The 17,491-nt window shown below is 49.1% G+C and overlaps 1 protein-coding gene across 1 annotated transcript in view; it reads right to left on the reverse strand.

Moving 5' to 3' along the window:
* Positions 1-432: 432 nt before the first annotated feature.
* Positions 433-17,491, reverse strand: part of LOC144161704 (uncharacterized) — a 277,618-nt gene continuing 260,559 nt past the window's right edge. Inside the window, exons 4-6 of the mRNA XM_077692325.1 lie at positions 5,000-5,139; positions 2,337-2,690; positions 433-486 (exon numbers count right to left, since the gene is read on the reverse strand). Of these exons, the coding sequence (XP_077548451.1) occupies positions 433-486; positions 2,337-2,690; positions 5,000-5,098 (507 nt within the window). The 5' untranslated portion in view covers positions 5,099-5,139. The remainder of the gene's footprint in view (positions 487-2,336; positions 2,691-4,999; positions 5,140-17,491) is intronic.

Here is a 17,491-nt window from a genome sequence, read left to right on the forward strand (position 1 = left end):
CGTCGTCCACTGTCGCTGAGTTAACTGCTATTAGGGTGGTACTCCTTTATATAACTAATGGTCCCGCCCGGCAATGGGTAATATTTATAGACTCACGAACTGCCCTACAAGCACTGGTGAAGCCATTCCAGCGCCGGAGCCAACTTGTGAGTTAAGCGCATGCACCCACTTGGACTATGGGACGGCCACAGAATCTGACTTCATTGGCTGGCAGGTAGGTCATTCCGCTATCCAGGGGAACGTCCTTTCTGACGCAGCAGCCAAAGTGGAGCACAGTCTGCCTGTATCTTGTGGAATCCAGTATTCCATGGACAAGACGGAAGTACGGCCGTTTCTGCACTGGGGTGGAAACTGCACTGAAACTGAATTAGGACGGTACTACGTTAACAAATATGACTTTTTATTCATCGGCAAGGGCAGGAACGTAACAGGTCACTTGGGCATTTCCTTTCCTCGCCTTGCCTGGGCCTTCCTTTGTATTTCTTTCTGAAAGAAAAAGGAAGAAACGCCAGAGGCTTACGAGTGTGGACGAGCTTGCCAAGTCGCCCTCCTCTTCGTTATAGAGCAGTCATCACAGGCGCTCTAAAAGCAGTTGTTAAAGACTCACTGGCAGGTTTTTCGAGCGATTTCCTTCCGCCCCTGAACCCGTCCCCTTCCCTTGAGCAGTGGGAGATACTGCTGTGCAGCTGTCGATCAGCTCAGCTTGTGACCGGGGCTACGGCAGCCTGGACAGCGCATGGGCTCCTGGACTAGGGAAGCACTCTCACATTGTTGCGTAATAAAGTTGTCTCTCCCTCTTTCAGACTAGAAACAGCGGCATTTTGGAAAGCCCGTAATGGGCTTCCTTTCCATGTTCCTCTTAATATGAGTCAAGTAGTTATTATGCTTCTGGTACACAAGTATAATTCTCAGTATCCATTTCTCTTTTAATTCCCCCTATGACCTGCAACGAGCCTGAAAATTTGCGTTTACCGTCTCTGAATACCCGCACATACGTCCGACTCGGCGAACGTAGTACAATCGCTTCAGAGAGGAAAACTGATACTGCTGACCGATTTACCACGATAACATAGACACTTTTTCAAAACGCTCCCTCGGCCTGGCTTGGCCGAGACATAATGGCACTACCGCTAAGACATAATGGCACTAAGCTTCCAGCCGTGCCCCGCCCGATGGAAAAGCGTTTCATCGTAGCGTATGATGTACGCCTCCAAAACATACACATACGTTCCTTCGACTGTACGAGAGCCACGACGCACCATCGCCATCGTGAGCCCCCCTTCCTTACCAAGTGGAGTCCGTGTTGTGAGGAGCGGAGTGGGATCTCGTACCCACTCCCCCGCATAAGAGACCACTTGCCCGGGTTTTCCTTCGCGGCCACACACGACCCGAGGGAAGAAAAGCCCGCAACTTCCCGCATTCCAAGAGCGGCGTACAATGCGCGTCACTCTCTCACCTTTTAGCATGTCTGCCTCGAAGAGGGGCATGCCATGCTGCAATACCGCGCCAACCAGCTGAACTCAAGAGAGTACGTCAGCCACTGAATGCCTAAAAGCAAAAAAGCGAAGACGGTGGACGAGGGAGCAACAATTGACGGCGCGGCAGTGCCATTTCTTCCTTCCCTGCAAAACACGTGACACTTAGCGCAGAAGTATTGCGTAGATGCAGGACGTCGATGCAGGACTCCGATGCCACGCACTGTACGTTTAGTACGCTGGATGGGAAGTACCGATAACGAGCGATAGAACGGCCACCGAAGGAAGCTGGGACAAGTAGGGGCAAGGAGTGAAATCGGAGTGCGCGGAGAGACAACAAATGGATTCCGAGGACGCCAACAAGAGCCCGATGCGAGGGTGTTCAGACATGGAGCCGTCGTACTCGGAATGAAGACGGCCGCCTTTGTCCTTGCAGCGGTGAGTTCTTGTGAAGCGGTGGATGCGGAGAAGTTCACTCGCTTTTTAGGGGCGAAGCCCCTTAGGGGCTCGGGCTGTCGGCGTCTAATGTCGTTGTCGTAACCGTCGTCTCCTGTAGTCACGGTACTAAAACACCGGGACACTCGTTTACGCCTCACGCTAGAACGCTTCGTGTTTTAGACACGATGCTTTTGCAGTACAGCTGTATACCTACACCCCCCAATTGTTTTAGCTCCGTTGAAAAAAAAAAAAAAAACGCCAATGCGCCAAGAATACACTCATACTCTGCGTGCTTCATCCCTCCCCAGGTTTCACGTTAGTGGAGATGACCCGGGATTTTTTTAACGTCCCCAACAATGTCGTTCGCTGCCCGTGTCCGCCCCAGCAACTGACTACACTTCCGAACTCACTAGCGTATCTTACAATGTCGATGCCCTTCACGGGCAGGACGGCTCCTTGCTCCTTCAGGCGCTGCAGCATGCTCAGATTCGTGGGCGACGTGTCTCCGGAGGCCCCGTCCCCGACCACTCCGCTGTCGCCGCTCGAGGCTCGCTCGTCGTCGCGCTCCTCGACCTGACGAAACTGCGCGTTGCTCGTCAAAGTTGGCGTCTTGACCCTCGTCTTCAGGCAAGACGCGCTCCCGTCTTCGTCCCCGTCGCTCTCGGCCTCGTCCGATGACCTCTCGCGGCAAGCGTCCAAGACCTCGAGACTTTCCTGGCGAGAAACTAGCAGCTCCTCGGACGATAGCGGTGATACAGGCGAGAAAGAAGGGAGGACCTGGACACGGAAACGCATCGTTTCTGTCCAATTTTGACGAATTCCTAGCGCAAAGAACAAGGACAAGAAAGAGGACAAACAACATAGTGCTGACGTACAACTTGCCCAAGAATCCGTACTCGTGTTCCTGTCCAAGTGTGCGGATGTCACTGTTATGATGACTGAACGATGGCACTTACACGCCCGCAACCTTGAAGTACCATTCGCCGTTTAGTAGATGTATTTTGATCGTAAACTACCACGACAGGATACACAGCAAATCTTCACGTGGTAATTACAGCAGCTTACTGTAGTATACAGTGTCGTCTAGTTGGCTGTTGTACAGAACAGTGTAGGAAGCAGAGCACAGTTAAACCTGGATGTAACGAACCCTATGTAACGAATTCCTGAATTTAACGACGTTTTTCAATTCCCCATTGCCAGCCCCAATGAAACCCACGTTTGTAACCTCTATGTAACGAAGGCATTGCGGCGGTTAATCTTGATGTAACGTATTCGCTACGCTGATGAGCCATTGTTTTTTGCAGTTTTTCTTAGTACTCGGCTGGATAAGCGCACTAATTTAGCGAACGTCCCCCGCACCGGAAACTACCGTTCGTTTTCCGTGTCAATGTGATTTCGACTATGTGCTAGGGCTGCCTGTCGGCGTGTAGTCGCGCGTCTCCACTGCCATCTGTGGTGTCGGATTGTCCGGGATAAGTTCTGCTTACAGAAAACGAAACTTTTTACATTTTCAAGACGAACGCGCAATTTTAAATTCCGTCTGGAGCGCCGAGAAAGAAGGACGTCGCCGCCCGGTTCAGTATACCAGCTAGTAACGTCTCAACCTTTTTTATAGCGCGGCAAAGAGAATTAAGTTTGTGAAAAGGCTCCTTTTTAGCATAAGCTAGGTCGTTGTAACGGGTTAAGGCATGGAAAGTGTCAAAACGCCAAAGTGTCACTTAAATTACGCTTCTGAATACCGGGGCAAGTGACCCTTATTCGTTGGAGTGCCGCGTAGTGGCTTAGTGGGAAACCAGCAGGCGAGAATCACGCAGATTTTCACTGTGAAATAAATCCTTGAAAGTTGAGTTCAACATCACTGATATCTAGCATTTATATATCGTTTCTGCTTCATTCACGCCAGCCTTTACTCGAAACCTGCACGAAAAATCGCGATTTTTTTAACTTCGTTATATCCAGATTCAACTGTACTACTATACAGTGGATCGTTTTGCACTAAACGCTCCAGACTGCCTGAAATGCTAAGAAGAAAAGAAATAAGTTAAAGTAGTCCTTTCTTCGAGACTAAACATTAACGACGTGAAAAATTGGGGAGTTAGCCACCCTCCTCCAGCTCTGAAAGTGAACGGTGTAAAGTTCACGCAAAAGGATTAGAGGTTTCAGTGGCTTCTCAATATTGTTAACTGAAAAACTGACTGAACTTCTGCCCACCTCAAATCCATTTTTGTACACACAATATTCGTTTACTATCACCATTTTTTTGAGCGTGCGTGCTTAGACTCAGGAAAAGTAAACACACTTTCTTGTGGTGGATATCGAGCGCATGGGTTCCAAAGAAGTAATTGTAGCCGCTCGACCACGAGTACATTGACTATGCCGAAGAGGAGTGGAATTCTTTTATTTTTTTACATCGCGCCATCGAGAGGCCCAGGGGAAAAGAATATTTCACTGCGGTTCACGGAATTTCCTGGAAACAGAACCAGAAACGCAGAAATACTGTCTCCAAATATGGGCTCCTGTCCCAGTCGAGGAAGGCTTGCTCGATCGAGTCGTCACAGGTGTGTCTGCGTTGCGTGAATTCGAAGGTCCTCTCAGAAAAAAAAGATCCATTACGTGAATACGCGAGACAAGTTTTGTTCGCGTATATTCCCCCTAATGACGTTGGAAGCATACGGTGCATTTTGCACATTACCTTCATGCAACACAAAACACGCCCTACACAGGCCATTCATTAGTCAGTTAGAAAAAGAAATTACCCCGAAAGAGAGGCTGTGAACAAGAATTTGTGAGAGCAAGTGTATTTAATCCACCAGGCATTCATAAAATACCGTGATGATTACATTACACTCCACTAAAAAAACAGCCCCAGGAGTCTCTGCCGATTACGCGACCGTTAATGTCAGTTGTCTTCTCTCTATTCAAAAAGTTATAAAGAAAACCGGAAGCCGTTTCTCCGTGGTTAAAATGATTCGGAACGAGCGAGCTAACGTTTGAAAATATGCTTTGCCTCCACAGCGAAGTTTTGCCGTGCTACGTATTGCACAAACAATCTCCTACAGAGCTTTCGTTGGCCCTGAGAGCCCCACCTTCCTGCGGCGGTGGGCGTTTCTTCTTGCCATGAGCCAGCAGAGCGTGAGCCCCAGGAGGACGGACGCCGAGGCGCAGGTGATGAGGCCGTACTTCATCACGAGGGCGACGGTGAGCTGGACAAGGCCCTCTCTGGCTGCTGCAAGAGATCCGCGCAGCAAACGTCACGGAACGTCACGGAACGTCAAAACGAGGAAGCGTCAAATCAAGGAAAAGGAGCGGAAGTTCGCTCGGACTGGAAAGGCTTAGGCTTGCAGGCTGAATTGGCATGTACACCGCGCTTTTGAGCCTCCTACCCTGCATTCATTTTCCATCTCTTGTTGCTCGTGATGGTGGGGTTTAAAGCGCCTGGTAAATATACACCTGCGCTACGAGAAGCGACGTAGTGGGGGGCTCCGGATTAATTTCGCATCTCGACACGGGGGCGTTTTCGCTTCCACCAGAAAATGCGGTCACCGCAGCCGGTATCGAACCCGCAATGTACTTGGGCTCAGCAACACAACGCCTGAGCCACTGATCCACGGCTAAGGCGGGTTTATTTTCTAGTTCCAGCGAGCAGAACACTCACGTCGTACGGACAGGACGCAGCACGAAGAAAATAACGCAAGAAGTGAACGCCATTTCTCTTTTGAATGATTAAGCGTTCTCTGGGTTCCATTCCGAGTCCTGAGATGTGTTCGTAAGTCCGTCGGTAACGATTGACACGATGCAGTCCGTAGAAATACACGGCCTGATATGGTTAAGCGGCCCTTTACAAAGAAGCCCTAGGGCCAAGGACGTTAAGCCAATAACCGTTTTAAATGCAGAGCATTTTAGTAACTCACGATGTCACCCGCGTTGGCGTCCGTAGTCCGCGTCCGCATCGCTCCCCCTACACTATATAAATACTTGCCGGCGCCAGGTTTCGATCCTACGACTCTGCGGGCGGAACGCAAGGTGCACGGTACTCTACCAACTGAGCCACAAAGCCGACACAGAACGGAAGGTTACGAACGTGCCTTATATCCTTGACTCATTCAACCGTCGGCCAGAGGTGCGCCCTCTCCCCCGCGTCCTCCTCGCCTTCTCTCCGCTCGCAACGCCCTCTCTCGCCGCGTTCGGTTCGGGCGCACAACAGGTGGGGACGTGCGCAACACCCTCTCTCGCCGCGTTAGGTTCGCGCGCAGGAACAGGTGGGGCGCTCGCATCGCGCTCTCTCGCCGCGGTCGGTTCGCGCTTAAACCACATATGTCGTTCGCGCGCGCTGCGGTCGCTAACATCTGTGGCGTGATCGTGACGTCAGCATCACGCGTTCGCGTGGTGGCGATTTCGGCGCTATAACACTCTCTCGCGAGGGGCATTGGATTGGATTCGATTGGATTGGCTTGGATTGGCTTGGATTGGCTTGGATTTGGATTGGATTGGATTAAAGTGGATTGTGTTGGATTGCGTTGCGTCATAGCCGCGCCACGTTGCGTCATAGCCGCTCCACGTTGCGTCATAGCCGCGGCAGGGGGTTCACGGCACGTTTCACCATCGACTTCATCGACAATGTCTACGCTGGAAGACAACAATTACAACAACAACCAATACGTAATCCATACGACTTGCAGGCGCGCCCCCCCCCGCAGAAATGCTCTGCATTTGATCGTGCCCCTCGCGAGGGGGATGTTTCTTTTTTTTTTTTTAAGTAAAAGGCTTTTCATTTATTGATACAGAGTTTTGGAATAAAGGCCCTACGCCCTATAAGGTACGGGCCTTCCAAACCTAAACTATGTATACATGCATATGTGAACAGCTAGGTCCTGGTATATTCGTTAACGCAAGCGATCCTTAGTAAACAGAAAGTGGCAGCCCTGGTAAAGTATTCTCCCGTAACACGATCACTTACCGCTTGTCGCCGGCACTTGTTTGAAAGGCTTCTAGAGAATAGTGTCAAGCCACTAATATATAGGTACCAGTCTTTCGATAACCTCAAGTTCTCTCGAAACGCACATTCGCGCTACGCGTCAAAACGTGTGCGTTTTCCATCAGGTTTCAAAGCATAACCTCAGATGTGAACAAAACCACTGCAATGCAGCTGATAAATTTGACAGCAAAATTTCGTAAGCGGCCCTTATTTCGCAAATCCGTAAATCCTCGCAAATCCTCGTAAATTCGTAAATCTTCGGCCCTTCCTTACACCCCGTCTGCGGCCCCCACCTTCCCCACACTTCATTCTACACCTATGAACAAAGAGATGTTTTCGTTTATAAAGCAGAGAAAAGAGCGCTGTAAGTGGGTCACATGTTGTTTGTCAGCGTTAGAAGGCCAATAAGTACGGCCTAATAACATAAGGCTACAAAGCACCGGCATGCAACACCATGTTGCTTATTCGAAGCATTTTCCCGCAAACTTGATTGGCTAGTAGGCTGTGTGGTTGCAAGGTCATGCTGACAATGCTGTAGGTGACTGCTGCGATGAGCAAAACAGACGAGACTCCGCCGCCGCAAGGGAATGCGGAATGTTTTAGTGAAAGCGGACCTTTGCGTTCAGAGCCTCCCCTGTATCGTAGCTCCCTCTTTGGAAAATATGCCAGGTTTGCCAAAAAGAAGCATTGCAAGGGGTGCAGCTTCTCCTAGCGGGAGTGGAAAAAGACATCCCTGTGGGTGGCCTTAGCGCCCGGACTTGCGCCTTTTGCTCTTTGAGGAGATGTCCGTCAGGAGGGGAAAAAAAGGGAAAATTGCTCAAGGAAAGTGCTCAGAGACGTTCTTCAGGCTCTGGCCACAGGGGAAAGAGCGAGCAATCTGAGATTTCGCACTGACCGCGGCGAAATGAGACACGGCGCCTACGTTAAACGGGACGCTGTACGTGTAACACGGCGTGAGAACAGTGCGGCCTACGAGACGTTAGAGAGGCGCTGACAATAAAAGGGCCTGTTCAGACTGCAGCCTCTGGGTAAATACGTTAGAGGTGGGGGACGGCCCATTGAAGCTAACGTTGGCGCACAACGCGCGTCGCATTCGAACAGTGCGGATTGAATAATGCCACCCTGCCAGCCTGTCACAAATACATCACACGAGTGTTCGTAATCGTGTTTCGCCTCCTCAACTAGAAACACAATGGGTGGGTATGGAAATCCTGTCCGTCGAAGCACAACGCTTCAGCCGCACCACGGCAGCTGTGCACGCGGTTTTTTCCCCGGGTTGTTTATTTCAAGAGACAGCGATCAAATTTTTTCGGAACCAACGCCACTGTGAGCGCTACAGTGAGTTGACACCGCAGATATTTAAACAGGAGGAAGGGAAATGACGTTTAAAAACGGCGCATGCTTACAAGGGAGCGAGTCATTCACGGGCACCGGAGACGATCGTGACGGGAAACTGCGTCATACATAGCTGACGCGTGTTGGTTTTCGTGTAACTTACTCGTTGATCGTGAAGGGCGTAGGTGGAGGAAATCCTTTGTCGAAACGAGCGCTTGCCTTGTGTTCTGAAGCAGGGGTGGTGGTGGTGTGCCAAACAAGTCGCGCTTTCTCACTTAAAGGGATTGGCCGGGAAAAAGGGTGCGCAAGAAACTAGAAACGTTTTTTTAGTAAACGGTAAAATTTGCATTAAAAGCAGGCGCCTTTGGTAACAGAAGTCAGGCGAGTGTAAACATCAATGAAAAATGAAAGAAGATGCCTCAAAAGTAGGAAAGAAATAGAATGGTTCCACAGAAAGTAGTAGTGGTGGTGGTGGTGGTAAACTTTATTCACAACAAAGGTAGAAGAGGAGGGGGTGGAGTCAAGGGCGGAATCCTATTTCCAGGACTCCAGTGGCGAAAGCCCCTAGCTTGGCTCTTTCCAGCAGTTCTCGCTGACTGGAGAGGTCCGAGCTGGACAGTGCCGCTTCCCAGGACTCTATTGATGTGTTGTAGTTGTTCTGTTGCAATATGGTCGGGCAGTTCCATATAGTGGGGAAGAGGTCTGCCTTCTGATGCCCATCAGGGACTGGAAGGAAATGAAAAAGCGGACTCCCTCGCGAGGCAAATCATGGACCGCGGGGAGTCTGAGCATTCATACGCCCTTCCTCCATACAGTGCGGCTACCGACCGACTCCGGTTATGCCGACTAAGCAGAAAAACAATGCCGACACCTCATCTTACGCAGAGGAGGCCAGAAATCTTAGGAAAATTCAGACAAATACCTACCCACATAAGTCTAGATTAGCGCTCATGTTTCCGGATAAGTATAACGAAGAATGCCAGAAATGCCGTCAGAAAGTAATGGCAGTAATGGTGCGTGCACACTCAGGGGGATTGGCCAAGCAAAGTGAGTGTGATGAGATCTAAAGAGAAACAAAGCACGCTGAAGGGAGTACAAATAACGGGAACAATTACACTAAGTTACACCTGACTGTACAGCTTGCTCCACGCTGTATGGTGCAACGTTTATATAGATGTATCTATAAACGTTGGTATGGTGGGCGGTAGAGCGGCGTTCGGGGCCCCTGCCCTCTTAAACGTCTTCTATAGCCCCGCTTTTCCGCTCGCGGTTCTGCCGCATCTCCTCCAACCTCATCGCCCATTAGCCCCGCTATAGTTTCCAAGACTCCTTTTTGTGCACTGTTAAACCATATCGCGTACAACCCTGCCGACCCCATCGCCCTCATTGATGGTCGCCCCGTCTTATTATACGCAGTTCGACCCTTATTGAGTAGCATTCGATGGGATTCGCTTAAAAGAAGCACATTTACCATCTGAATGGAAACCGGATTTGCTCATATCCTTGCTTGAACAGTTTACTGGAAAAATAAGATCACCAGAATATATTGTCGCGGCGCCGTGTGCTGTACGCGCCGGGCCACGAAAAAGAATAAAGCGTATGAGAAGAACGCCTGCAGCCAACCACACTGCGTGAAGGAAACACATGAAGCCCAGCTGAGGAGAGGATTGCCGATTCTGCGGTAAGAAGTAGAGGTGACTGCTTTTAAGTCTTAAGGAATAATTTTATATTGTACGAAATCTTCCCTACTCGACCGCCATTGCTGTCTCGCTACAATATTTCGCGCTTTACTCGTACCTTTCAATTAAGTCACAGTTTCTCAATGTGCACTTAATAACTCAGGCGAACCAAAAAATTAGTGCCCTTCCACTCTGTGAAGAAAAATGACCTTCGAAGCTGGACGCAATCCAAGGAATTCACGATAAAAATACGTTTTTTTTATAATTTGCGATTCAGCATACTTTCTAAAAATTTAGGTGAATGAAACTCGGAAGGACTCGAGCTTAATTCTAGCGAATAAACATGGGGATGTCTGTTTCCCTACCGCGTCGTAGTCATCTTACGGTCTTATAACACAAAACCCAATCTGCTCGACCGGTCTGAAGACACCAGACGGGTCGCATTCGGCTGTTTGACGTCCACGTGTAAGCCCCCCGCCAGCACAGCAGACATGTCATCACTAAGGGCATGAAACCTATAGCTCCGGTGCACGCCCCCCCCCCCCCCCCTCTTCCAACCGATACATGGAGGCAACGGGTTATGTGTGCTTGCTTAAAAGTGAGACACCGTCAAGAATGTCACTTTGAAACACATTTAAAGGGACACTGACGTGATTTGTAAACATTGCGGGATTACTAGCGCAAAATTGTAGTCCGGAGACTCTTGGCCCTGTTTAGACCACTCGGAGCGCGTTTACGCGAATTTATTTAGTAGAGAAATCAATTCGAAAATGCTGTCCACCTCTCTGTATTCTCGCCCATTTTCTGTGGCGTTTTCATGTGGCGTCAGGAGGAGACGACTTGGCATGACTGCGCTACTGCAAGGCTCGCAGACCTTCCGACAGTCAGTCGGCCCAGCGTTTATGGTACAGCGGTTAGTCCGCCGGCCGCCGACGGGTCGTTGCAATTCGCTCACTCAGATGAAACTAAGCCACGAAACTAAGCCACTTCAGTGTCCCTTTAAGCGGAACCAGTAATATCGGTCCACGTCGGCGTTCCAAGCGGGCAAGTTTGTCCAGGAGGGATTCGCAGCTATTCGACAAGCTGTAATTTGAGGCGACAACGGCAGCGGCAGGAGCTTTTCGCTAATTTCGCTCCAATTCGCCCTTCTTCTCGCGCCGATGCTTTTTCAATTCTCGCTCTTCTCCAAGACAACGAAATTGCGTCCGTCCAATAGCAAGTTAAACCTGGAAGGCCTCGAGATTCATTATAGCGGACAAACATGTGGCTGTCCGTTTCCCTGCCCCGTCGTGGGCATTTTACTGTTTGTGTAACGCACCCACCCAGACCGGAACCACTCGTTTATGGACGACAGCTCAAAGGGCGCATTGAGCCATGAGACCTCTACGTTCAAAGCTCCCAATAGGTTGCGACATGCAGCCAAGATGTGCATGCTCGCCCCCATGCCCACACCCGAACCGTACACGCATAAACCGGCAACCCGTGATGGGCACGAACTTCGGCGTCACACACAGACGCGAAAATGTCGCTCGGAAAGCATTTCAAGCTGAAGAAGAGTATATGGGTTCACACGGGCGTTCCAACATGGGAAGTGACTCTTTAACCGGGAGGGATTCACGCCTATTCGGAGAGGGGAAATTTGAGGCGGCGCTGGCGCCGGCTTTTGGTCGTCTTTACACCCTTTTCGCGCTACTGTGTATTCTCCGGAATTATCTGATAATGGCGCTACCGCCGTTGTCTGTCGATTGCGCAACCTGTGAAAGAGGCATCACGTGGCGAGGAGAATAACAGTTGCGAAAGAGCGGTTGGCGGTGGGAAGGAGGAGCGCAGGAGCGGCGCCGAGTAAAATTGCTTCACCGAAATGAAAACTGGGTGGTTAGACATACAATGTTTCGCAGTAAAAAGGATATTTGAACCATTTGAGTGCCAATAATAAAGACGATAGTATTTCTTCGGCTACTTCACCACCGAAATTTTGGTCTGTCTGTCTGTTTGTCTGTCTGTCTGTCTGTCTGTCTGTTTGTGACTCCATTCAGCCACCCGGCCAACGTAAAACTTAATATCCGCAATTATCTTATATACCCACAGTCAATTCTAAACGTCGTAGTCCGGTGGCTATCTTCAGACTTGTCAACATTGTTGAACATTGTTTTCATTGTGATCAAGGGAGCCGAAGCGCTCCCGAAACGTCAATTTGTTTTTGACTTGGTCAGTGACCTGTGTTTCTTGTTTTATTGTTGAACAAGAACAAAACATTACGCAAATGGGAGGCAGAAAATTAAGAAAATCAAATGTGAGACAGAAAATCGGGCCACAGTGTCATGATCTCAAGTGGCGTCGTCATTGATACTTTAATTGAGATTGATTCCTCCCTGAATTATTCCGGAAGTAGCAAATCGTGCGTCCCAAGAAATATGGAAACGTTGCAGGAGTGTTCCAGATACCTCGCCAAATGACCCAGCAAACACCTCCCGATAGATATACAGCGATGTTTTCCCTTGCTTCCCCACTCCCCTTTTTTTTCTCTTTCCTCCCACTGCATTCACCCCCATCTGGAGTAGCAAGCCCTGCTGCCGCTTCTGTGGATTACCTCTTCAGCTTCCAATGAAGTATCTCTCTCTCTCTCTTTATATATATATATATATATATATATATATATATATATATATATATATATATATATATATATATATATATATATATATATATATATATATATATATATATATATATATATATATATATATATATATTAATCAGCACCGCATCACTTCTTTTATTAGACATTGCATATAATTGCGTTTTCTGTTCACGTAAATTTTAGTTACGAGAATGTCCTTCCCGAAAGCATTTCCGAACTTGCTGCCAAAAGTTCACCATGAGTGGGAGGCCCTGATCATTTTTTTCCGCAGCATTTCACATCTCTTGCAAAGTGGACCGAGTTAGACGCGCTAGAACCCGCGACAACCGGCTGCGTGCACTGGGCCTCTGTCAAGCGCTTACGCATGGGAACTGTTTTCTTAGTAATTTATTTGCGAGCTCCTCACGTGGCCCAAGCCTGGATGACACCTGGCGCTCCTCACGAGGCACATGCTAACGTGCACTCGGTATTTTTTCCGGGCTCTACCATTGAAAGTGCACGTCAAGCTGCGGGTACCGGCCGACGCCTGAAACACTCAAAGTAAACCGTATGCCTCAGCTCCTGCGGATGGGGTACAGTTGTTGCTGTTATTGTAGCAAAGTGGTACCTTCCAGCAGAGAGCACATATCCGCCGTGGTGTATTAAGCAATGCTTTGTAAGGTGGGGTGGGCACACTGGTGAAGCATGTGTTGTTACGGACGCTGCATGCACTAATCAATGCATGAGTTAAGGAATGAATTACTTGAAGCTCAAGAACTGGTAGGGTCAACCACAAGAAATCTGTGCCCGTTCTCTGAATCCTGTCCTTGTACTAAAAAATCCGCCAAAGTGTTGCATACCCTGTATGGGTCTTGTGCATCGTTGCTGTACTAGGCTAGCAATTAGACGTGTTCGTAACATGCTCTAGATAGCAACTGGCTCATGCACCCTTTGTTCTTCACGCGTTATGTAATGCACCTCCTAATGGAAGACTGAAACCCACAATAAATGAATGAAACACTGAAACCCACAAAGTACTACATACCTGCAGTGGGGTTCTGAACACAAGCAGGAACGCCTGCTCCTTTCACACAGCTTTCCGTACGTGCATAGCGCCTAACGCCATGCCATCCTGGTGATTTGATACCAAATCATTGCGTATCGTTAACTTTATGCAAGAAAAAATGTGTCATTGCACATCATACTCAACTTGACAGCAGGAGGGCACGACACAATTCAGAGCAAATAATAAAGAAATGATCATCCCTTGCACCCTGTGAAGGACGAGCAGGGAACCTGTGGTGTGTCTACGTTAATCGATGCATTTATGCCCGACACAAAACACGAGTTGGTTTGTAAGTTGCGATTGAGCATATCTCGTAGTTAATCTGATTAAAACTTTGAAGAACAAGTTTTATTTTAGGGTAATATTATGAGGGCTGTCCGCTTCACTCCCACAGAAGCCCGCGTATTGAAGTACAGCAGATGCAAATTTCACAATATTGCCGCAAGGAGACCTTCCGGTCCAACTTGGTTACGCACCCAGGCAATAGCTGCGTAACCTATGCTAAATTGAGACGATTGGCCATCATGTCTGGTGCAACGCCATTTTTATTTCATGAGATGTTATCTTCCTTCCCACACTAGACCACAGGCTTGCATTTCCAAGGCTCACATCTCTTTCTTGCGCCCACGTTTTGCGGTCCAATCGAAAGAATGCGTCGTTCGCTTAACAGTCTTGGTTCCCCTAAGAGGCCTTTGCTGTTCCGGTGCTGGTCTGGTTGTTCCTCTCGCGTTGTCCGGATCAAGCCGCGATGGGCGCCCTTTCCCTCCTTCACGCTCAACCGATGCACCGCCGAGGACGAATCTTTCTGCTTCGCTCCAATGGCTAACAGGTTGTTTGCTGCTGTAATATCGTCGGGGCTTTTACTGACATAAGGTAATGTGAACCGGCGCTGCGTAGATGGCCTCCCGGGTTCACCGACGACGGAGGTAACAGACGCCGCGCTGCATGTAACCACCATAGGCTGCTTCTCGGCACTTAATTTTGCTGCCGCGGGGGCATGGTATAGTAGAGTGGATTTGGTAGGCAGTCCGTGGGTTCTGCGAATAGCTGCTCCTCCGATAGGGTTGGAGCCGTTGTTTCTACCAGAAACCCTTTCGCCCTCCATGCCCAGTTCAAGACCCGCGGTGCCATCCTCTTGAGTGCGCCACTCTCCGTTGCGTAGGGAGCAGACCAGGGCGACAGACGCCGCCACCGCCAACGTCACCCCGAAGGCCGAGACTTGAACCAACCACAGGGTAGGCCTTGTGGCCGTGGGAAGCGACGGTCTGCGTCGGGACCGCATTGCGTCTCTCTTGGACGGCTCGGCATGCAGCCGCTCTCCGGGAACAACGGCCACATGGGAGGACGGAGGCGCGGCACAATGCGAGCCCAGGCTGTTCGGGAGTGATCCAGCCTGCTCCTTCGTGCCCTCGGCGTCCTTGGTTTCAGCGATGGGCGTGGTACCAGAGGACATGCACCACTCGTCCTGCTCCTCGCTTTCCATCATGGGAATTGCGTTCACTTGCGGTGGTCGGAGCTGGAGCAAGGGTTGGCCCTGCGAACAATCGATCCACAGATAGAAGGAAGATGTATTTGGCGTTTTTCGAGCAGCTCTAGCTGTTGTCGTTGTTGTTATTGTTCCTGGCGATTTGGCTCATACCCACGTGGGGGATTGGCCAGGAATCGGGCGTGAGAAGGGCTAATGCGCCCGTTTAAAACACCGGAAACTAATACACCTCTCTATTTATACGCAGAAAGAGAAAAAATGGAATTGGTTGAAAGTTATAGGTGAATTTTTGATTAGAACAACTGAGCTTTTTGGAGCGCTAGAAGGTAGCTCGCGAGTCTCAGCCGGACACCGAGCAATGTCTTCGTCTTCGTTCCCTCCGGCGTCACGAAACATGATTGCCAATCGCTTTAATTTGCCATAGGCTATGCAGCTACTGACTCGGTTCGTAGCCAAGCTAGAAAGGCATGTTTTCTTGCGACAATATTTACAACTGCATTGTGAAGCTGATAAAACTTGGAGTTGGCGTAATGTTGTTCTTCTTAGTGACCCATTGTCATTAAATTTGGTTTGGGATAGTTGTGATAAAACAAGTTACAGCTGTTTTCTGTGACCATGCTCCCCCAGAAAACGGTCACGTGTGGCCATCAGGCAGGAATTCTGTGCAGTTTGCGACTTCACTGTGAACTAACGAGCTATGACGAGTAAATAAAGCTGTAATGATACAAGCGTGTTAGCGGCCAATTTCAGTATGATTGCTTTTTAAGATGCGTACAATAGATTACAGGCTACAAAGCATGCGGGCAAAAGTGGATACGAAAAGTTTTCCGTTTCTACTCGGCGCGTAGAGGGATGGACATTAGCCTCCGCCGAAGGATACCTATATACAGCTTCGTAGTTGTACTTGTTCTGTTCAAGACGTTGAATTAGCGGGGCATTTCAGAATCGTGTCCCACAACTTCAAAACTAGCAGAATAGTTTTGCTATTTAGGTCAGTGCAGGGTGGTGCAACCGCTCTCATAACAGAACCGCATGAGTGGTTTCCCCCACACGCTCTGTGCCCAGCCAGGAATAAGTTATTTTCAGTAACAAACAATTGACAGCCATCGCTGCTGTCACATCACGCAGTACATTTGCGCTGTGGAACAAAGCAGCCAGCCAGGGAGCTTTATAAAGCGGGCTTCTTCTTTGAACGAGGAAGCTGAGGCGGAGCACCCTTTACAGGAGGCAGGCTGCTGTGGTGGAATTTGCTGAGCTCTGTTTTAAGACGTGACCTTTCTTCGGCTACCTCAACACAGAAATATTGGTCTGTCTGTATGTCTGTCTGAGTGCCTTTGACTCGATTCAGCCAGGCAGACAGGAGCTGCGTAATTGGCTTATATACCCGCACCTAAATCTATACGTCTAAGGCCGGTGGCAATGCTCACACTTGTCAACATTGTTGAATAACAAGACATTACGCAAATACAAGGCAGAAAATCAATACATAATAAATATTTCATGTGTTGCTTTATTAAAAATATTCATGGATGCTTGGTGTCTGCGATATCAAATCAATGTCTACATCAACTGCAGAAAATCGTCACCTGCTGTTTCCTGCGCCACTATAGCTCCTGGCGGAATTTTGAGACTTACAACGGCAACAGTAACGAAAGGTTTTACTAGATAGGTTCCACGTTCCGCTTAGAATGCACCCGAAACAGCGCAATGTGGTTCTATAAACGTTGTAGTGGGGCGCCTCGAATCACGCGTGTCTCCGCCGTACGGAAGCGCTGGCATTGAGGCACCCGGCCTAGAGCAGTAGAACACGGTAAATGTAAATTGACTTGAACAAACATCTAGCGTGTCATCTTGGAAGGAACGAGACGGGAGAGGAAAAGCATGAGAGGTGAGCGGGAAAGAGAATGAAGGCGCTTACATGGCAGGGGCGGCAGTCGACTATCGTCTTTCGTCGACATTTAAAACTAAAGGAGCAGATACGCGGCCATCTTTATATTTGCTGACCAACAAAAAATTGTTGCCGGATTTCCCGCTTCGGAATTGACCCTGATCTCTTTCATCTGAATCTGGAGAACTGGCAAAAGCATTCCGTCGTTCACACCCGCAGTAGGGGTGTCTTCACCTGATATTGTTTTTGTTCGTATCGAACCAGTGCGCAAGCAGGCTACGCCGTGATCTCACCACAACGGGCGGCGACAGCTGGCATAAAAAACGGACCTGTTTTGGCCGTTTTTGCGGGTCTAAAAATGCTCAAATCGGAGCACATCTGTCGTCGATATGGCTTTCGAAGAGCTCGCCCGAAATAAAAGTAAACAACGAGAAGCCGAACTATAAAATAAAATTTAACGATAACATTTCGGGCATCAGCAATAAGTGGAAGTTGATGAATAAATTATAGCCAGGCGCAAGAGGCCAAG

Source organism: Haemaphysalis longicornis, unplaced genomic scaffold (genome assembly GCF_048455015.1).
Source record: "Haemaphysalis longicornis isolate Haplotype H1 unplaced genomic scaffold, Haemaphysalis longicornis Haplotype H1 scaffold_12, whole genome shotgun sequence".
Taxonomy (NCBI): domain Eukaryota; kingdom Metazoa; phylum Arthropoda; class Arachnida; order Ixodida; family Ixodidae; genus Haemaphysalis; species Haemaphysalis longicornis.